The sequence below is a fragment of the Macrobrachium nipponense genome, chromosome 4, assembly GCF_015104395.2.
Source record: "Macrobrachium nipponense isolate FS-2020 chromosome 4, ASM1510439v2, whole genome shotgun sequence".
NCBI classification, from domain to species: domain Eukaryota; kingdom Metazoa; phylum Arthropoda; class Malacostraca; order Decapoda; family Palaemonidae; genus Macrobrachium; species Macrobrachium nipponense.
Window position 1 is genome coordinate 94,100,102 of NC_061100.1, and position 22,941 is coordinate 94,123,042.

Sequence of the window (22,941 nt, forward strand, 5' to 3'; positions counted from 1 at the left end):
TATTGTATCATGACAATAACATACACGTATTTGCTTTTGTAACTCGAATTTTTCGTAAGTTGAGCCTTTCGTATATCGAGGTACCACAGTGTGTGTGGCAAAGGGGAGCTCTCCAAACACAGTTGCAAGTTGCAATCCCATTGGTTGTATCTGAATGTTCTTAAGTAGAGTGATGTCTGTAAGTCCTCAAGAATTATTTCCTTTCACTGGTTTCATATTCATGATACTTACCTTAATTTTGGCTACTGGTAAATTATTATCTTCAAAATTGTTATGTTTCAGGTCAGAATGTCTCTCACGCCAAACATATCCATGACACCCCCTTTGACTCCTCCTCTGGAGGCAGAGGGGAATCATTTTGGCAACGACAGTCTCGATTACATGGATTTCTTCAACACCGAAATGGATGCATCTCCTGTGAAAGAAATGGAAGGTGAGGCAACTCCTGTTTTTAGTCTTTTACTCAGCCAATTTAATATTTGAGGAAAGAAATTGATGTCATTTTAAAGTTGTAATTTCCAAGTCATATGAATCCTATAGTATACACTTATAATTTGTCAAGGATGTCCTTCCTAGAAGTCTCCTTAGCTTGCTGTAATGCATACCAAAAATCATGAAGCTTATTGTTTACTACTTATATGGCACATTTTTGTTAGTACTATAGTTCCTCATCATTTTATGTTGAATAAAATTATGTTCAAGTGAATATGAATTTTTTTGTTCTAATTTATTTTTTTCTTTCCATTAGCCCTGGATCATCCAGTCGACTGTGGGTTGTTACTCTTCTCTTGTAGAGGAGAAGCCAGGTGGACAGAGAGTCTCAGTGATACATCATGCATCGGCAAGAGAGTATTAGTTCACCTCCTCCAACAGAAGAATCCTTGTTCCTTCTCTTCTGATTATACTTTTTACTTGCCATGCACAGCTGACAATGTCGTGTGTAATTTGGAACACTACTTTTTGTGTGTTAGGTAGGACTCAAATCTTTTAATTTTTTTCCAATATACTATGCCTGTTAGTTTACAGTATATATATATTTTGACTAATGAGATGATGTTTACGTTTTGTATATCTTAAAGTAGTTTAATAAAACTGTCAAGCCATTTTGCTAAACCCTTACGAGCTAACCCAAAGGATTTAGTCTTCCATTAATGGTCACTTGATTTCCTATTCATATCTTTGTTCCGATACGTAATACAAACCTTTCGGTCCTTTAACCATAGGAATATACTTTCGGCGTAGCTGGAATTACGGCCGTTAAATCTTGAACAAGGTGGTTAGGCAGTAACTACCATGGGGCAGGCTAGCCTGCCCGGATGTAAACACTCCACTTTACTTTCGGCCGTCTTCCGATGAAGACGTGTGTTTGTGAGCTCCGGCTGACTGGTCGTTGATCTTTTTTCCCGGTGGGATCCTTTTGGTTTATTTTTTGTATTTAAAAAATTATGCACATATGGTGTTTGGTATTAATACTAAACAAAGGTTTGTCCTTGGTTTTTCAATTAATATACAAACCCACTTTTTGTGATAGCCTTTGTAACCACCCCTCTACTTGTGTTAAGAGCCGGCAGCTAAGGTATGCCAACATATTATTTACATTCTTTCGCCCTTTAACACTGGCTCAGACCTGCATGAGGACGAGATATGTACATTTATCATGAGGATGAGACATGTATTTAACGTAAGTGGTATTGATCCTGTAACGGGACATGTATTCATCTAGAAATTACGCTTACCCTTGAAAATTACCAAGGGAACTTCAAAGGTTTGTCTGTGTTTTGTTGTTATGGTAATTTCTCTTCTTCCTTTCACTTACTATCGTAAGAAGGTAGAAGGATAGGCATGCGGTGTGCTGATGTTGGGGGATCTCCTCTCACTTCGGAGGGCGCCGCCCTGGATATGTGAGGAGTATCTTCATTACTTTAATATTTTTTCCTTATTTTACAGACTAGTGGTGATTGTGTTTTCAGCAGTATTGATTGGATGCTCTTCGTATTGGTGATCCTAACCTTGGAATTGTACCTATGACTCATAGCATGTTGCGTACCGATCCTCGAGTGTGTGTACTGATCCCCTGCTGATAATCATTTTCATTACCACTACTACCCGGGAGTTATGTCACTGGACGAAGCTGTCGCGCTGCCCTGTGAGGTTATCTACTCCTGATGGTAGAAGTCTGGCAGAAAGAACCGAAGAGGAAGAGAGCTCGTCAAGTGTCCTCATCCTCCTCTTCGAGATCATCATTTCTTCATGCCTCCCCCCCCTTCAACTTTTAAGGCTTTGCCGTAAAAGAAGGTGGTCTCCCCCCCAAGAAGTCTCGTCACGGGACTTCTAAGGGTCTGTCTCGCTCCGGTGAGACAGGTGGGTCTTCTGCTGGTCCTCGGCCCATCTCTCCTTCCTTGGGGAGGAAGCAGACGGGGACCATGGAGGTACTGGCCACCGCTGGTATCTCTTCTCCCAGTTCCGAAGGTTCCACCTCCGGACCGGGAACCGTCTCGGCCGCCCGCTTGCGAGCGTTACCGAGTGTACGGTCACTTACGGGTGACCGTGCAGCCAGGGTCCAGACTGCGGAGTTCACTCCCCGTGTCAGGACCCAGGCACGGAGAGGAAGATGGTAGGAGTCGCTCGGGTGACTCTCGCCAGACCGTCTGGTGCCCAGGGTTGATGTGACGTTCCCGCGGGTCCATGCACGCAGAGACCGGTGGAGGCGGGCCATCTAGCCCTCTTTTAATTAATCCTTTTCTTTCAGAGACAGCCCCACCCAGACGACGGTTGTGTTCGCGCGACCAACCAGTCTAGGGGGTGGCAGACGCTTCACCTGCCAGGTAGGAGTTTCGTAGCCCTCCTCAAGGAAGCGTTCTCGCCACTGCTACTCCCGCAGGTCCCTCCGGACAGGTGCAGTTGGGCCGTGTTGCTTCGGCAACTGCCCTAACTCCGTCCTGGAAGGAGGACCTGTCGGTTGTCCTGAGGAACTGGCGAAGAGGAAGTCCAGGAAGAAGAGGAAGGTGTCGCCGTCGTCTTCTGCCACCTCTTCCCCTTTGACTTCCGAGGCCCCCCAGCCGAAGAAGAAGAAGGTAGCTTCCTTCCCTCCTAAGAAGTCTCGCTCAGAGACCCCTAAGGGTCTGTTCCACTCTGGTGGGACAGGTGGGGCTTCCGCTGGTCCTCCTGTTCCTTCGGAAACAGGGCCCGTCTCTCCCTCCGCAAGGAAGAAGATGACGGGGACCGGAGGGGTACTGGCTAACACCAGTACCTCCTCTCCTGGCGCGCGGGTGACTGTGCAGCCAAGACCCAGGCAACCGAGTTCGCTCGGCGCCAGGATCCAGGCACGGAACGGAAGCCTGGTGGGAGTCGCCCAGGTGACTCCCACCAGGCCAGCGATCGCTCTCGTGGCGAGCCGCCGGTACCCAGGGTTGACGCAACAGTCCCAGACCAGCCGCGGGCTGAGGCAAGGAAGCGGTCCCCTCGGTCGCCTGGACCAGCCGAGCGGTGTGACGCGCCGTGAGGACAGGCCTCGCTCCCACTGCAACAGCGGACTCTGCTGGTCCCCTGACTGCCGCTCCCACCGGTACCGGGCAGAGAGGGGGACCAGCATCAGCTCTTCTGACGCTCAGGACCGTCACCGCGGTTCTCAGTCCAGCCGCCACTCGACCAGGCCTACAGATTGATTGCCACCACGGGTTGGCGAGCGTCTACAGCCCCCCCCAGCACACCGGTTCTGCCGGTGGGCGAGGGGGGAGCGTCAGATCTACCTCTCCTATCCCTTCAACTTACTCGGGCTACACCGGGAAGAGCAAGGTGATCAGGAGTGATCGCGAGGGGCGAGCTCCTTGCGCTCCCACCGCAACAGCGGACTCTGCCGGTCCCCTGACCGCCGCTCCCACCGGGACTGTACGGATAGGGGAACCAGCAGCAGCTCTTCTGATGCTCGGGACCATCGCTGCTGCTCTCGGTCTAGCCGCTCGACCAGTGCAGCCCGATCGCCAGCAGCTTTCCTGAAGAGACTGACGCTCCGTTCTTGGTCCAGCGTTTCTCCGCAAGAAGACCGCTGGTCCAGACCGGCAGCTCGATCGTCACCGTGGTTGATGATCGCCTACAGTCCTCCCAGCCTACCGGTTCTGGTGGTAGGCAGAGGAGGAGCTCTCGTAACAGCTCCCCTGACATAAGAGACCGACGCTCTGTTCCTTGGGCCAGCGTTTCTCCGTAAGAAGACCGCTGGTCCAGACCTGCAGCTCGATCGCCACCGTGGGTTGGTGATCGCCTGCAGTCCTCCCAGCCTACTGGTTCTACTAGTAGGCAGGGTAGGAGCGTCAGGTCTCCCTCACCTGTCCCTTCAACCTCGTCAGCGGAGTGACCATCACCGCCGTTCATGAGACGGGCTGGACCACGCACAAAGAGACCGGGGTGTGCTCCCCTTCGGTCCTCTTGAGAGGTTTCGACCTCGACGAGGACTGGGATGCGTCGGAGGACGGTATCGGCTCTCTCCTGTCAGGTGCTCGCTCAGCCCCACCCAGACGACGGTCACGGTGGCAGCAGACGTTTAGCCTACAGTACGAGTTCGTAACCCTCCTCGGGAAAAAGTTTTCTCCAGACGGTAACGTTTTCCTAGACTCTGAGCGGCCATCACTGCACAGTGATGGCTGCCCGTACTCGCTTCTCCGACTGCTAGTTTCGCCGGGAAGGCGAGCGAGTATCCAATCTTCCTCCCCCATTCCCTCTCTCCCTATGGCTGCAAGGGGAAGGGTAGGGATCCTGCAGTGTTCTCCGTAGGATTCCACGCCAGGGACTGCGTTCCTGGGGGGACCTTCGGGTCCTACCGGACGTAAGTCCCTGTCGTTGAGGAAGGATCTTGCCCTATCCTCGATTTCTACGGGAATAGGAAGGACCACCACCCGATGATCGTCTGACGAATACGGTGGGGGTTTCGCCGAGGGCTTAGAATTCTTCAGAATTTCTAGCACTCTCCGAGTGTTCTGGTCTTCTACAATCTGCAAACACTTGGGCGAAACCACGGTCCAGAGTGGGCGAGACGAGAATCCCAGATAATTGTTACTACGATAATCGGGAATCTCACCGAATGCTTGAATTACTGGAATTTCTAGCGTTCGAGAAAAGTACTGCTGCTGAAGGGGCTCAGCCTGGATGGACCTGACGTCTCCTCAGTAGCCGACCAACCCCGGGATAGAGAAGAACGGTTGTGAACATCCAGTTCAGCTTGAACTATCGTCTTCGTTATCCTGTTTACCATAGAAGTCTTCCTTCGGGAAAACTTCTCCTTCGCTCTCTTCATTAGAGAATGAAGGGTGTCGGCTTCCAGTCCTTATTCTTGTTCCTCGAATGGAAGAGAATTTAGGATGGAGGTCTATGTACAGGAACCTACAAATATACTACGTATATTGCCCTCGCGACATGCTTCTGTTATCAGTTGAATTGTCCGAGGTGTAGGCACATACTGTAGTTAACTCTTACGGGTTGTGACCGAGACGAATAGTATCTTCTTAATTGAACTGCAACTCGGTATTGCCCAGCAAACCTCCCAGGAGTTACCAGTTTCGATTTTGAGATACTTATGGTATTGTTACAACAACAACACCTCAGTGTTTGCATTCACCGAAATCCATTTCGATGAAATGCAAATGCTCAAATGCTCGAGCGTATTTTTTTTACGCTCGATGGTTCTAGCCGAACGCATTCTTTCTTGGAATGGATTACCTGGCAACTCAAGATGACGAGTGAGCGAGAGCTAGCGGTGTATGGGCTGCCTGCCGCAGCCCAGTACCAGCTGGCTCTCCGAGATAGCACAGTCAGATTATGTCTCTCTCCTCTGCAATGATTGACTACCGAACCGAATCTCTGCCCGGCAGTCACAGATTTAGGTCTCTGGTTGGCTGGAATTCTCGCATACGTGAATGACCATCTCTACTGCATCGCCTTGGACATCTGTACAGTCTGTAGCCTAGTCTCCCGTTGCATCACACCTGCCGCTGCAATAATGCGGAATGATTTATTCAGACAATCTGAGTTTGTCTTCTAAATATACCTCGTATTCGTTAGTGTGCAATTGTTCATTGTTCACCCCAAATTGTAGATGTATAACGGAAGACATCGCCTGTTCCCCGCTCTGCCAGCTCTACTTTCAAGTATATAGATGTCCCCCCCTGGATAAAGCTGGGAAGAACATGATGATTCAGCCCATGAGATGCATTTCTTCAGGCAGTACAATCCCTGTGTTTTCGTTACTGAAAAGCGCTCCGCTTTCATTGCAACTCCGACTTCGCACCGAACAGCAATGAAGTAGCGGTTTAGAGTTTTCAGTCCTTCGTAAATCACAGGGATTAAGCCGTCTTCGCGGGTTGGCGTCATCGGCGGGACTTTAATAAGTTCAGAATCTTGAGAGTTACTTCTCTCGATTCAGCTGTGAAGACGTAGGTGTGCATTCACCTACCACCTTCGTCTTCAACGGCACATAGTGTTGTTTCTCCTTAGTTGAGATTCAGCTACTATGAGAACTTGTCTTGCCATCAGGGACCTAGGTCTTTAGAAGGCAATTGACTTTCACCTGTTGGGCACATGCCTTGAGAGAATCTTCATCTCGCCTTCCGGTATCGGTGGCAACAGATAGACGATTTGTATGGTCTCTTGGCATAACCCTTCAAAAGGCGAGGGTCACGTGACTACGCCTCGGATGCTTGGGCAGCTCGCTTCACACAGCTAAACGCAGTCAGTCGGCAGCTGTCGAAGCGTCCGAGACTGTCACAAGCTACGCTGTGGACTTTGTATCGGTTGTTCCAGATCAATTTTTACTTCGTCCTACTAGTGTGTTCCGGTACCCATAACCATCGACACCCACCATGGAGTGTCGGTGTCTTTATCCACTGCGGAGACGAAGAGACTTCGCTGCAGTGGGATACAAGACTGCGAGACACTTCACTGCAGTGGGGATACGAGACCGCGAGACACTTCGCTGCAGACGGATAGACCAGTATGGGTACTGGACATCACTCCGAAGAATATGTCGGACAGGAAGATGGATAGTCATTGCGACCATATCCTTCTTTCCCTTCGGAACTACCCACAGGTCCTTGGAACCTCATTTCCCTGGACCAGTGGTGGATGCTTGCAAGATGTGTTTGCTTACCCAGCTCCTTGAGAGGACAAGTTGCATCTCGTCCATGGTGTGCAGTTGTAGAGGTAAGAAGAATGCGAGAGTGACTAGCTCTCCCCCTTCCACGCCTCGTCTCCATTCCTCGTCCCTCGAGTTGAGGATAGGACTCCAACCCACACTGGCTGGTCGGACGATTGATGCGGTAAGCCTATGCATAAGCATCCTTTTTATGTTTCTTATCAGAATCATAGAAGCAGTCCCACTCCTTCCTCTAGCAAGGGGAGGAAGGAGACTGACAATAATACAAACCCTTCCCAGAACTTTGCATTAATGTCTCCGACGCCAGTATTCTTCACAGCCCTTTTTCAGATGAGTCATGATCCCTCACTCATTTCAAAAAGGCCCAGAAGTCTGACTTTTGATCATGCAGTTCCTATACTCTGGTCAGGAGGAGTAGCCTAGGTGCGCAGAACTCCAGTCAGTTCTAGAGGCTCACTCAGATTCCTCCCACGAATCAGTTAGTCATCCTATTGTTAAAGGACCGAAAGGTTTGTATTATGTATCGGAACAAATAACAATTTGTTGAAAATTGTATTTTTCCTAACTATACAAACCGGGGGTCCTTTAACAAATATGCTCATCTCACACCACCCCTCAATCTGAACCTGGGCCGAAAGGCAAAGTGGAGTGTTTACATCCGGGCAGGCTAGCCTGCCCCACGGTAGTTACTACCTAACCACCTTGTTCAAGATTCAACGACCGTAATTCCAGCTACGCCGAAAGTATATTCCTATTGTTAAAGGACCTCAGGTTTGTATAGTTAGGAAAAATACAATTTTCGACAAATTGTTATATTGCAATGTCTAAAAAATTCTCTATGCATGCAGTCCTTTGAGATATTTTCTTTTAACAAAGTTTGTCAAGTTATTTTTCAAATAAGAATAGTAATGACTTTGTTGTCAATAGAAATTGCTGAATGTTTTTAATTTACAGTATTTTCAGAGAAAGAAAGCAACAGAAAATATAAATTCTGAATACTAATGACTTGATATTACCCCCCAACAAAAAATAATAAATAACATTTAAATAACATTTGCTTATCATGAAATTTAGATATGGGTGAATAAAATCAAGATGTAAAATTCTCAGAAGTGGCATTGGTATAATTATTATCATACTAGTAGTTTTATTATCTACTTCATTAACAGTTACAAATGTTTTAACATTACAAGTATTTGGATTATTTACATTGTAGTTTGTGGTACATATATTTTTTTTTTTTACTTTTCATGTTGACTTTTTAAATCAAATTCTACAACTGAACTGTAAATTTTTCTGCTCAAATTTGCTAGTAGTATCATCATAAATACGTTTTCTGTTCACTATTGCAGACAAGCCGTGTCTGAGCTAGAAAGAGGGGCACAATCAAATGTTTGCCTCAGCCAGAGTTGTCACGACGCTCAGTACCCCAAAGTACGAGAAGAAGTGGCCAGGTTCTTCAATTGTTTGATCTCGCACGTTATCACTTGCGGAAGTGAAAACATCTGTAATGAAAACTTTATGAAAAATGTCATTGCTGAGATTCTTGACTTGTTATTGTACATGCATCCCCTTCACGACTTGCCGGAACATGTGACATCAGCAAGTTCACCACGTGGCAATAAGGTAAGCGTGGAAAAATATTTCAATCCTGGATACAAGGTCATGAGCTCACGTTAGTACGTATACGTATATGTGTATGTAAAGGTGTTAAGAGTTTGTTATTTGTGGCACTGTATCTGTAAACCTTTATCAAGAACTAAGCATGAGTTTATTGTAGAATGTCCAACATGGAAAGAGAGGGACTCTTTATTCCAAAGAAGAAACTACATATTCTCAAGTAATTGTGTCCCAAAGGGGGGTAGTGCCTTCAATGCACCTCATGCGGTGCACTTTAGACATTACTTAAAGGTTCTTTGCAGTGCGCCTTCAGCCCAAAGCTGCATCCCCTTTTGTTCCTCTTACTGGACCTCTTTTCATATACCCTTTCTTGCATCTTACTTTCCACCCTCACCCAACAATTCATTCATAGTGCAACTGCGAGGTTTTCCTCCTGTTACACCTTTCAAACCTCATAGGTCTTGGTACTTGGCTTTTGGTCAAAATTTTATATTCAATTTATATTGAAGCAATTGTATAGTAGTATACTGTAACATTTTGATATGCTTTCCACATTATGGTAAGAGGCAGTTTCTACCACGTTGCATCTTCCTACATAAATATGCTAAAAGGTACTGCATAGTCTTACATAAATATGCTGCAAGGTACCATAGTGAAAATTTCTGGGTGTTATCTCTTTTGGTCAAGGAATGTTACTGTCATACTAAAAGTTCAGTATATAATCATTCAATATTTTAGTCAATGATGTGACCCACTGATATGTATAAACTGTTCCTGACAGATAACATTGTAAACATGATTGTCACAGAGTCACATTGGTAACCTCAGTGACTTACTGATGGCTGTCAACTTACAAGTAAATCTCAGTTACATGTTTGGAAAACACAAATACATTGATGAGATAAAGGACTTTTTTGGTATGATAGGTCTGAATTCCTACCTATAAATTGCATTTGAACTATTTTTTGTAACTGTATTACCAGAGTTACATTAAAAGTTTTAAATAACCACCCGGTGAACATTGGACCAGCTGCAGGAGGTATGACAGCTAGGTGGGAAAAGTCATATGGGAACGAAAGAGAATTAAAAGGCGGAAAGGAATGCAGTAGGGGTTGAAGGACTGTGCAGGGCATTGTCTGTATCATCAACTGTATTGTGCTTGAGATGCGCTGCATGTTTATAATGTGTAAACTTTCTTGTAACTTTTTCATCCTAGGGAAACTTGTTTAAGAGTGATTACTGTTTGCGTGTTATTTATGAGAAGATTTGTTCCTGGGAATTTCAGGAACACTATATCTTGGGATCTAGTCCTTCCCTCCGGAAATTACATACCTCCTGTGATTGTATGTACAGTTCATTAAAATTAAGGCGTATATTGTTTGAAATATATGACAGTGAAGACAGTGAGATAGCTGACAAGAGAGTTTACAGTATTTTCATTTTATTTCAGAGTCTATCTGCTGCTTACCATCTCCTACACCTTCATCTGGATATCCGATGGTGGAGCCTTATACTTCTTTACATCATTGAATCTAACTGGGGCTGTCTTTCCTTGCCTGCAACTCATTCCAGAACCTCTTCAGTTCTTGTGAATGAGCCTGTCATATCTTCAAATATTGGGATGGCCGTTCTGGATGAAGCACCAGTCTTTGAACAATTGATCTCTTTAGTAGTGTGGGATCTGATCACCATTATGTGCCGTGAAGGTCTGAAAGTAAGGACTAGTTTTTTATGTTACGTCCAGGAACAATTTGTGTGTTAGTACCTTGACATGTGCTTTTAGTCTGTACGTTTACAAATTTTGATGGAAACAAATGAACTGATTCTAATTTAAGCTTGGTTAAAATGGTAACTCTAACTTTTGACAGGCATCCACAGTATCTTTATGAAAATAGCTTTGTCATGAAAATTATTTAGAGGAGGGATGTGGAGAGTAAGACTGAGTGGATCAATAGGAAATAAATGTATTAGTCTGCTTAGGTTAATATATAGTAATTAGTACAACTATGAATATCTAGGTTCAGCTGACCAGTGTATTTTATATAAAGTTTTTGCCTCAGTATTTTTTCATATCCAAGAACAGCATTTGACATGATATTTCATTGATTTTTGTTTTAGAAAAGCATTAGCGACATGCACCAAGTCGTAGGATTTTCATGCACTTGTTCGCTGGAGTTGGGGGTAATGGTTCTTCACCTTCTGGACCACAGACATTCAAGTCTAGGGAAGCAGGTGAGTGGAAGAGTGCATTTTCACCATGTTATGTAAACTTATTTAGAAGCTTAATGATAACATGGAGCTTCAGTTGTACATGTTTTATTTTCAAAGTGAAAATAGTTAGTTCTAAGTTAACCCCTTATTCATTTTAAGATGTTTCTGTAATGGATGGTCTCAAAACAAAACAAAAATGTCAAAATTGAAATATATTGAGGCCTGATTCACTACACGTCATTTTTTCACATAATTTTTGTCTGAGCTAGATTTTAAACTTAAGAGTAACTTCATCGCTGACAATTGATTCATGTAATGAATTGTTTCTATAGATATTGATATTACCCCTTAAACGCCAATTGGATATATTAAATTCGACAAAAATTGTCTGTTGGGTGCCGAATTGACGTATGAAACATCGGCGCAAAAAAGTTTTTTTTTAAATTTGTGAAAAAAAATTATAGGCCTACTTGGCGAAAACTTTTGTATCACCTTGAGGGATGCTGGGAGTTCATGAATCAAGCTGTTGTTTTTTTTACAATTGTTACCCAGGCGCGCAAGCACGAATTTCTTTCTTCTCGCACTAAAAAGCATCAGCGACACATAATTTTGTCACTTTGACAATTTTTGGACCATTTTATATTAGCCATTACATAAAGTTTTATGTATGAAAATGTGTGCAATTTTATGTAGAATGCAACAAAAAACAACCCATGGTTGTAGCTTTAATCAGTTTTGAAATATTTTCATATAAATAATAAGTGCCAAAATTTCAACCTTCGGTCAACTTTGACTCTACTGAAATGGTCAAAAAACGCAATTGTAAGCTAAAACTCTTATATTCTTGTAATATTCAATCATTTACCTTCATTTTACAACAAATTGGAAGTCTCTAGCACAATATTTCGATTTATGGTGAATTTATGAAAAAAACTTTTTCCTTACGTCCACTTGGTAACTTCCGAAAAAATCAGAAATTTTTTCGTCCAATTGTCGTAATGTTTGCACAGTTTTATGTAGCCGTTATATGAAGTTTTATATATGAAAATGTGTGCAATTTCATGTAGAATATAACAAAAAACAACCCATGGTTGTAGCTTTTATCAGTTTTGAAATATTTTCATATAAATAATGATAAGTGCCAAAATTTCAACCTTCGGTCAACTTTGACTACTGAAATGGTCAAAAAACGCAATTGTAAGCTAAAACTCTTATATACTTGTAATATTCAATCATTTACCTTTATTTTGCAACAAATTGGAAGTCTTTAGCACAATATTTCAATTTATGGTGAATTTTTGAAAAAACTTTTTCCTTACATCTGCTTGGTAACTCTTTTGAAAAAAATCTGAAATTTTTTCGTCCGAAAGTCGTAATGCTTGCACCATTTTATATTAGCCATTACATAAAGTTTTATATATGAAAATGTGCACAGTTTCATGTAGAATACAACAAAAAACAACCCATGGTTGTAGCTTCTATCAGTTTTGAAATATTTTTATATGAATAATGATAAGTGCCAAAATTTCAAACTTCGGTCAACTTTGACTCGACCGAAATGGTCGAAAACCGCAATTGTAAGCTAAAACTCTTACATTCTAGTAATATTCAATCATTTACCTTTATTTTGCAACAAATTGGAAGTCTCTAGCAAAATCTTTTGATTTATGGTGAATTTTTGAAAAAAAACTTTCCTACATCCGCGCGGTAACTGCTGAAAAAATCAGAAATTTTTTCGTCCAATTGTCGTAATGTTTGCACTGATTTATATTAGCCGTTACATAAAGTTTTATATATGAAAATGTGTGCAATTTCATGTAGAATACAACTAAAAACAACCCATGGCTGTAGCTTTTATCAGTTTTGAAATATTTTCATATAATAACGATAAGTGCCAAAATTTCAACCTTTTGTCAACTTTGACTCGACCGAAATGGTAAATAAACATAATTGTAAGCTAAAACTATTACATTCTAGTAATATTCAATCATTTACCTTTATTTTGCAACAAATTGGAAGTCTCTAGCACAATATTTCGATTTATGGTGAATTTATAAAAAAAAACTTTTTCCTTACATCCGCACGGTAACTCTTCCGAAAAAATCAGAAATTTTTTCGTCCGAAAGTCGTAATGTTTGCACTGTTTTATATTAGCCGTTACATAAATTTTTTTATCTGAAAATGTGTGCAATTTCATGTAGAATACAACAAAAAACAACCCATGGTTGTAGCTTTTATCAGTTTTGAAATATTTTCACAAAAATAACGATAAGTGCCAAAATTTCAACCTTTGGTCAACTTTGACTCGACTGAAATGGTAAAAAAACGCAATTGTAAGCCAAAACTATTACATTCTAGTAATATTCAATCATTTAACTTTATTTTTCAACAAATTGGAAGTCTCTAGCACAATATTTCGATTTATGGTGAATTTATGGAAAAAACTTTTTCCTTACATCCGCGTGGTAACTTTCGAAAAAATCAGAAATGTTTTTGTCCGATTGTCGTAATGTTTGCCCCTTTTTATATTAGCCATTACATAAAGTTTTATGTATGAAAATGTGCACAATTTCATGTAGAATACATCTAAAAACAACCCATGGTTGTAGCTTTTATAAGTTTTGAAATATTTTCATATAAATAATGATAAATAGAAAAAATTCAACCTTCGGTCAACTTTAACTCAACCGAAATGGTCGAAAACTGCAATTGTAAGCTACAACACTTACAGCCTAGTAATATTCAATCAATTACCTTTATTTTGCAACAAAATGGAAGTCTCTAGCACAATATTTCGATTTATGGTGAATTTTTTAAAACAACTTTTTTTATGTCAGCGTTTTACGAATTCATGCATCATTTTGTGATAAAATTTCCTCTTTGTTGCTTTGATCGTTTTATAATTTGTTATATACCAAAATCATTGCAATTTAGTGTAAAATACAACGAAAAAATAATTAACTCATTAGCTTTAACCATTTTGCTCACAGCACGATTTGTATACAATTACTATACTACATATATGATTTTTTTTTTTGCGCTGTCATATAGTATTCCAATATTTATACTATATGATAATGATATTTTTTTCATTTCTGATGATTGCATACTAAACTTCAGGCAATGACAAAAAAAGGAGCCAAAAATGAACTCTTAATCTTGAAAATTAAGCATGCTGTGATTTTTTGAAAAAAAAAAAAAAAAAAAAAATCCGCTTCTTTGCTCACTTGCGGACGCCGCCGGCATACGGGAGACACTTTCGGAAATACCGTCTCAGCGATTAAGGGTTAGTATATGATAGAAATTCCAGTTACTTAAAACATTTTTGAGAATTATGTGTATAGTGAATATATTTTTTAAATCTCCATCATGCATTTGTATCCGAAGTTTGCAACAAATTATTCCCATGGCCGGGGTTTACTTTGTAGTGCGAGTTATTCAGTGCCTGTAGACATTACCATAAGTTATTTCCAGTGTCCTTTAGTCTTTTCCTGTTTAATTGCCCAGATTCTAGTAAATTAGTAGTTTGGTGACTAAAAAATATGTCACGATAAGAAAAGATTGTTTCGTAATGCATGAGTTTTTTTTAAAAGTTAAAAGTAAGTTCCCATATTAGTCCATCTCCCATTATTTTTCATTCAGGCCTTAGCTAGGTCAGGGTGTTGAGTTTTTAGGGTTAACTATCAAATAATGATGGTGACAACTAAAATGGTACTTAGAAAGTAACTAAAACTTCTCTGACCACATTGTCGATGTATTATGTCCTCAGCGCCAGGTACTACTCCCAAGCTATATGTCAGTGTTTTATTTTATAGTAGTATAACCCTGGCTACTGAATAGCATTTTCATACTCTCATAGGTTTACCCTGCAGGATGTTGATGAGGGATAAAAATTGGAGACAGACTAAGTTAGGTCAGATGGACAACTAGTTCAGAAGGGATGAAATGAGAGAATAATGAGAAAACATAGCAACTGGGGACTGATAATGTTGCAAAGAATCTGAAAGTGATTGGCAGAAGGCATACTTGAGCAGTGATCTCATGGGAGATGATGAATGAAAGAAAGCTTCAGAATTCACTGGCATCCATTTAGCATTTTGCTGGTTCTGAGTTAGTTTGGTAGATTCACTCACAATTGTTGTAAAGACTGTTTTGAGTGTTGCCCAGTAGAGTCTGCTCTTGAAAAAATCCTGATTTTCATTGTTTTCTTTTGCAGAGCTTTTGGGACCATGTCAAAAACAAGATTTTAATTCTGCTGAAGTTACACAGTGAATCGTCCAACAACGGTGTCATCTCAGTCCCCTCAGAAGATCCTGCGTCAGCAGATCAGCGATTTGATATCATCCAGTATCCGGCCCCAATAACCAGAGGAGTGAAACTCCCTCACATTTGGTGGATTTTTGTCAATTTTTCCAGATTATATACTTACGACAATTTAGGAAGACAAGTCCAGCCAAAATCTGTAAGTTGTTCTTTTCTGTTACTGTACTCTTCATGCTGATTTAAGTATAGTTTTTCCATTCTAAAACACAATGGTACACTGTACATACTGCACTGTGTGTAAAGAATAGGCAAGCATAACAAAATTCAAACTTACAGGTGGGAAAGGGGAGTACCCTTAACACAATATTAATTTGCAATCCCATTTGTTTATATCTCTGAATGTTTGTAAGTTGAATGTTCTTAAGTAGGGTGGTGTCTGTATTTTTAACTGGTAACTTAAGATTGAAACTGGTTGGTTGAGAATAGTTTGTGATTCATTTACTTGATACATGATGTACAGAATAATCAAGTGGTTCCATGGATGAATTACATTTTGTATGTGTAGGAAGTTACAAATAAGGAGACCTATTCTAAAGACATGTTAATTTTGAAAAACAAGTTTACAGCCACACTTGAATCCTTTAACGTTTTCAAGATTAAAGTTTTTTTTGCAAATAGTTCTATTGCTGGGTCAGCAGACCAAACTTCATAAATCAAATCAACTTGATGCTTGATAGTGCTGAAGCAGAGTGTATGTGAAAGATTCCAAATTATTCTCAATACCCCTGACTACAGGAGATAATGTATGATGAGTTACTTCATTTTTTATTATTGTGGGCATTTGGTCAAGGAATTATGCTCTGATTACTGTCTTATTTCTCCTGTTCTCATCTTTTAAATTTCACCAGTTCTCTCTCCTCTCTCTTGATACATAATTGTCCAGCTAAACAATATGCTTATTTGAAATTTATGCAAGCATTTATTTAACATAGAATTATTTGTTTATTTGCATTTAAGCATTCACTTAAAATTGATCTTAGTGGAGAAACAAATCCAGTTATGTAAATGTACATATATTTAAATTTAAAACTGCAAGGAAAGCTATCCTAGTAGTTTTAAATTTAAATATATGTACATTTACATAACTGGATTTGTTTCTCCATTTGAAGACTTGTGCTACTATGGGGATTTTTTAATTTATTTTAGTGTTGTACATTCTAGCTAGTTTTTAATGGTCATTTGTTCCGATACGTATACAAACCCTCGGTCCTTTAACAATAGGAAGGTAATCAGCGCCAAGCTGGACCGGTCGTAAGCTTAGAACAAGGGGTTCGATAGTTAACTGCTTGCCCGGTAGTCAGGAGTCTCTGCCCGCTGCTCGTAGGCTTAGATACTTCGTTTTGAAGGACTTTTTTCCCAACTTTCCCTTACTGAGTGCTTGTGTGGAGACTGTAAGTACTTGTTATTTTCTTGAATTGTGTTTATTGCTTGCGAATCGTTGTGATAATAATGGATCCCCCCCCCCCCCCATCTGCCGCAGATTGTGCCCTGGTGTGGAGGGCCGCAAATGTGGGGCTTTTCAGTCTCTTGTGGAGGTTGATCCTCATAATTTATGTACCCGGCGTCGAGGGCGGGAATGCTCTCGCACTGACCCATGTGATATTTGTGTGTTGTGGTCGGAGGAGCAGTGGGGGCGATACGAAAGGAGGAGGAAGGCGCGTAAGCCGGCCAAAGAGTCATCGGAAAGTTCTCCAGCGACTCCCTTGGTTACAGACACGTCTTCCGTTCTGGGGCCCCAAGAGGGAACCCAGGACGACGGTGGGTCTGCCGCAATCAGCCTTGGCCGACAGTGTGTTGGGCCAGGTGGACTCTCGTCTCCGGACAGGAGGGATCACTTCGGTCCGGCAGGTCGTCCAAGCTCCTTCCCCCACCTCTCCCATGACAGAGGTGCTTCTATGTGCCATCGGAGGACCCTCTGGCGCCCAAGCTAGGCTAACTCCGGGGGTGTCTCTTCAGCACCTTCTCGCAGCAAGAGGCACTGGCCTTGGAATCAACTGCAGCATTCCAAGCAGTCTCTTGGTTAGATCTGTGGTCCCTCACAGTGTCTAAGGTCGCGGCCTCCTCGGGAAACATCACTCCTGAAGGAGACCCGGCTTTGGGCCTCCGCAACGGACCAGTGCTGAGTTCCCCCACCTCTCTCTTCCCGAGAGAGATGGTGAACACTGTGGTGGAGCAACGGCGCACTGACGACAGTGATTGTTTAGTCCACCAGGCAGTCTCAAAGGCGGTTGGGCAGCCTTGAGCCACTGTGGCTAAGCCAAAGAGCTTAGCTGGTGCTTCCTCTTCGACCAAGACGACCTCCTCGTCGAAGTCGAGAGGAAAGACTCAGCCTTTGACTTCTTCGCTAAGGAGCGACCATAACCAGCCCTCCTCCCAGTCCTCCTACTCTCGAGGAGGAACCGGGAAGAAGTCGAAGAGAGGGAAACGCTAGGGACGGCATTCTCCCTCACCTGCTGCCGGAAGGGGGGTGCCTGGCGAGCCATTGGCCAACTTGGCAGCGCTACGGAGCCGAGACCTGGATAGTGGATGTCCTTCGGGAGGGGTATCTAGTACCCTTCGAGTCACGGCCACCCCTCACCTCCAACCCGGTCCATCTACAGACATACATTCCCGGTTCTGCCAGGGACGTAGCGCTTCGGCAGGAAGTGGAACCCATGCTGAGCAAAGGAGCTGTGGAGATCGTATGGGATCAGTCGCCGGGCTTCTACAGTCGACTTTTCCTAGTGGAGAAGTCCTCGGGGGGCTGGCGCCTGGTGATAGATCTCTCTCCCTTGAACCAATTCGTTTGCCAGACTCGGTTCACGATGGAAACAACACGCTCAGTGCTCGAGTCCATCAGGGAGAACAACTTCATGCTTTCTGTGGACCTGAAGGATGCATATTTCCAGATACCCATCCACCAGTCCTCCAGGAAGTACCTCCACTTCATCCTCGACGGGACGGTGTACCAGTTCAGGGCACTTTGTTTCGGTCTCTCAACCACCCCACAGGTGTTCACGTGAGTGTTCACTCTGGTGTCGGCTTGGGCCCATTCAGTAGGGATACGTCTTCTGAGGTATCTCGACGATTGGCTGGTCCTGGCGAGCGGCTGCAGGACAGGGATAGACTCCTCGAGTTCTGCCGCGATCTCGGGATCATGGTAAACTTCGAGAAGTCAGATCTCGAGCCCAAGCAGAGGATGAAGTACCTGGGCATGCTGATAGATACGATAGCAGGGCGAGTCTTCCCCGCAGACTTGCGGATCAGCAGGTTCAGGGAGGCAGCCAGACGGTTCTTGTCTCTACGGGAACAGCCAGCTCAGCAATGGCAGGTCGTGATCGGTCACCTGTCGTCTCTCAAGAAGTGTCTTCACCTGCGGTCTCTTCAATGGAGGGTAAAGGAGACTTGGTCACAGGCAAGAGATCCACCTTACTTTCCCGTGTCTCTCATGGAGGAGGTGAGGCAGGACCCTAGCCTGGTGGCTGGACGACAGGAACCTCGTAAGAGGAGTGCCTCTTCGCACTCCTCCCCCGGAGATGTTGCTGTTCTCAGATGCATCGACCGAGGGACAGGGCGCACACCTGGAGGAGTTGCTGGCTGCGGGTGTGTGGGATCATCACGACAAGCGCCTTCACATCAACGTCCTGGAGCTCAAGGCAGCGTTTCTCGCTCTCCAAGAGTTCCAGGAACGTCTGATGGGACACTCAGTGGTGTTGATGAGTGACAACACCACGGTAGTGACTTACGTCAACAAGCAGGGGGGCCTAGTGTCCCGCTACACCAGGTTGACGCTGCAGGTGCACGAGTGGGCCGTGGCTCACTCGGTAGAGCTGTCCGCTCGCTACATTCCAGGGAAGAGGAACGTAGTGGCAGACAAGCTCAGCCGTCAGAATCAGGTGATTGGGACCGAGTGGTCCCTTCACCCAGATGTGGTGGAAAGGCCCTTCAACCTGTGGGGGCATCCAGTTGTGGATCTGTTTGCCACCCGGCACAACTGAAAACTCCAGGTTTTGTACTCAGTTGTGCCAGAGCCTTGGGCAGCTGCAGAGGACGCTCTTCAACATCGGTGGGACAACCTCTTCGTATACGCCTTTCCCCTGTCTGTCTGATTCGCAAGGTGATCAGCAGGGTGCTGGTCACCACAAATCTTCGGATGATTCTGGTAGCACCCAAATGGCCCCAGGCCATTTGGTACCCAGACATGCTGGCTCTGCTTCCTGAAGCTCAGAGAGAGCTTACCCCCTGGCACAACCTCCTGTGCCAACCACACGGGGAACGGTACCACCACTCGGTTCGATCTCTGTCTCTTCATGGCTGGCTGTTATCCACCATCTCTTGCGAGCGAGAGGCTTTTCTCGCCGAGTAGCAACAGAGATGGCTGGATACCTCAGACAGTCCTCTGCAGCTGTGTATCAGGGGAAGTGGGCCGTCTTCTGTGGTTGGTGTCGTGGACGGGGTCTCTCTCCTCTCAGAGCCACTTTAGCAGGTAGCGGATTTCCTCGTTTTCCTTTGCCAAGAGAAGCTCCTCTCCGTCTCTGCAGTTGAAGGATACAGTGCCGCCTTGGCCCTAGTCCTCAAACTGTGGGGAGTGGATATCTCCTTTTCCTTCGAGATCTCCCTTCTCATGAAGAGCTTCGAGAGGTCTTGCCCACCCAGGGAACTCAGGCCCCCAGGGTGGGATGTGACTCTCGTCCTTAGGAGTTTGACTTGAAGACCCTTCAAGCCACTCCAAGAGTTGTCAGACAGGGATCTGACCCTCAAGACCCTCTTCCTGCTGGCCCTGGCATTGGCGAAGAGAGTAGGGATATTACTCACAGGTCCTTGGACACCTTTTCCTTGGGACCCGTGGTGGCTGCTCAACAGGTGGTGTAGCCCACCCAGCTCCCGAGAGGACAGAACAGCATCGCATCCTTGTGTGACTGCATGAATGGACGAGTGAAAGAGAGTGTGACTGGCTTCTCTTCGTCACTACGCTGGACAGGAGGCAGATGCAGGTAAGCTACGTGACCGAGCACCAGCCTATCCCTTTCAAGGAACTAGTTCTTGCTTGTTATTCATAAGAGGCACGCTTGCCTCCCTCTTATGAATTTGGTCCAGAGGTCTGGCCACTGATCCTGCGGTGCACTCACCAATCAGCTGGACAGAGGCTAGGATCCCTCCTTCTGCTCTTACGATGAGGGAGGGAACCAAGTTCGAACGAACACCAGTCTGTTCATAAGACTCAGATTCCACCTACCAATAAGTGAGTCTTCCTATTGTTAAAGGACGAGGGTTTGTATACGTATCGGAACAAATGACAATTTGTCGAAAATTTTATTTTTCCTAACTATACAAAATTGAGGTCCTATACACATAGTCCCACCTCATGCCACCCCTCACTCTGTTTTCTTGGGCCTAAAGCAAAGGGAATCTTTACCTCTCTGTCAGGCGGAACTCCCAACTACCGGACAAGCAGTTAACTATCGAACCCCTTGTTCTAAGCTTATGACTGGTCCAGCTTGGCGCTGATTACCTTCCTATTGTTAAAGGACCTCAGGTTTGTATAGTTGGGAAAAATACAATTTTTGACATTGTGAGTTTTTTAAAAGGGTTTTAAAGATGATGATTATTTAAAAAAAAAAAAAAAAAAACTGTCCTTTTGTTCATGTCCAAACCTAGAGGCATCTTTTTGCTGGAATTAGGAGTGTGAGTTTGACTTTTTTAAAATTTAGATGTGTTCACTGACATTATTTAAATGAAATTGATAACCTTTTTTTCTTTCCTTTGCATATTACAGAATGAAATAAAGAGCGAAACCAAAATGCTCAGAACGCTAGTCAAGTTATCAGTTGTGGAACCTAGAAATGGTGCGCAGCCCACAGAGGTTGAACTTCGCTTCTTCGTCCGAAGTTGTCTGGTTCTCCACAGTTTATGGGGTGGAGAGAGAAGTAGTGAATGGGCATCATCGTTGTGGGATTACTTTTCTAAACACTTGGATTCTAGTTTTCTTTTGCCCGGTGCAGGAGTAGAGGGCTTGGCATGCATGAGGTAATTGTAACACCTACAGATCATGTTTTATTTTAATTTACTACATTATATTGAATTGTGTTCTTATAAAATACAAACTTGAGCCTTTTTATGTCGGAATCCAGTGGCACCCCAGATTATTGGATGAGTCCATGTCCAGTAAAAAAAAATGTATATTTTGTACTTAATGGAATAATCCAGTAACTACACCAGGTTTATTGGACAGGGAACTGAACAAGCTTTCCTTTCTAGAGCTGTGAGTGTTCTTGAGTTGGTTATTTTGTTGTCTGCCTCACGAAGATTTTGTGCTTTGTGTCAAAGTGATCTCTAGTTTATGTACTTTTCCAAGTAAAGTATACAAGATTATTTTTCTTTTGTGAACATTTTTAACTCTTTCTTACTGCTGATTGAGAACATTGTTCTTGTTTTGAATGCTTTGTTTACTTCACTATAGATCAGTAGTTCTCAAACTTTTTTGTGAGAGACTCCATTTGGAACATTTCAGTCCTTTGCAACCCATAGGAAAGTAAAGAGAAAGAAAATGTACTGTGGCATATACACTTTATTTTGGAGAAATAATGTGTACAACTTTTCGTTCACAAAACTAAACTAGTAGGCCCTGGAGGAGGGAGGATAAACACACATTACACACATAATTTGTGGGTAAAAGAAGAATTCAATTAAGTACCTGAAATACACTGAAAGCGTAATCATTTCCCTATGTCTCTGCAACTCTTCAAAATTGATCTTGCGACCTATAGTTTGAGAACCACTGCAGCATAGATCAAGTGTGAAGAAATGAAACAAGTAAAATCTTTTGAAAATAAAATTGTTGGAGTATAGTAACAAAAACTCATTAATTTCTCATTTCCCAAGCTTTTTATGCCCTCAGTGAGCTCATAAACACATGAAATTTTTTTTATTGAGTTCCAGATACATACCTGAAAAGGTTGGATTTTTAGCTTGAACCAGCACATACACAAGAGGGGGTTCATAGCTTCTTTAACAGATACACAATATTGTTGTACTCCTTCACAACTTTCTTTGTACAGTGGTACCTCGAGATACGAAATTAATCCGTTCTGAGGCGCCCTTCGTATCATGAGTTTTTCGTATCTTGAACTGCATTTTACATGTAAAATGGCTAATCTGTTCCAAGCCCTCCAAAAACACCCCGGTAAATTTCATAATAAAGTTAAATTGACCTATAAACAATGAAATACTACAACAATTTGGACCATACAATACCTAACTTAATACATAATGCTAATATGTACTACATAGTACGTACCTGTAAATAAAGTGTATTAGTGTAAATGGTATACAAGAAATACTGTACTTACATATATACGTATGTAGTAAAATGTGGAAGCTTACCTTTCGAGTGAGGCTATCTCCAAAAGTGGCGACAGAGGAGGACAAACGGCAGATATGTACACTCAACTTTACGAAACACATTAACAAAACTGTAACACTTAACTTTACAAAAAAGGGATTTTGACGTAGGAAAAATCTATCTCTGGGGGAAGACCTGTGTTGCCCTATGAAAAATGCCTGTTATTCATTTTTCCCAGTATAAATAGCTCTATCATATACCAGAGAAAAAAGCTAACATAGTTATGCTGAGGTTACTACCCCCAGCGCGATCACCCAAGGGTGTC

General features: G+C 43.1%; 1 protein-coding gene across 1 annotated transcript in view; it reads left to right on the forward strand.

Annotated features, from left to right (window-relative positions):
- The first annotated feature begins 261 nt into the window (after window positions 1–261).
- LOC135211029 (protein MMS22-like) overlaps window positions 262–22,941 on the forward strand; it is a 165,098-nt gene continuing 142,418 nt past the window's right edge. Inside the window, exons 1-7 of the mRNA XM_064244063.1 lie at window positions 262–433; window positions 749–971; window positions 8,494–8,767; window positions 10,212–10,475; window positions 10,880–10,993; window positions 15,189–15,434; window positions 21,051–21,301. Of these exons, the coding sequence (XP_064100133.1) occupies window positions 274–433; window positions 749–971; window positions 8,494–8,767; window positions 10,212–10,475; window positions 10,880–10,993; window positions 15,189–15,434; window positions 21,051–21,301 (1,532 nt within the window). The 5' untranslated portion in view covers window positions 262–273. The remainder of the gene's footprint in view (window positions 434–748; window positions 972–8,493; window positions 8,768–10,211; window positions 10,476–10,879; window positions 10,994–15,188; window positions 15,435–21,050; window positions 21,302–22,941) is intronic.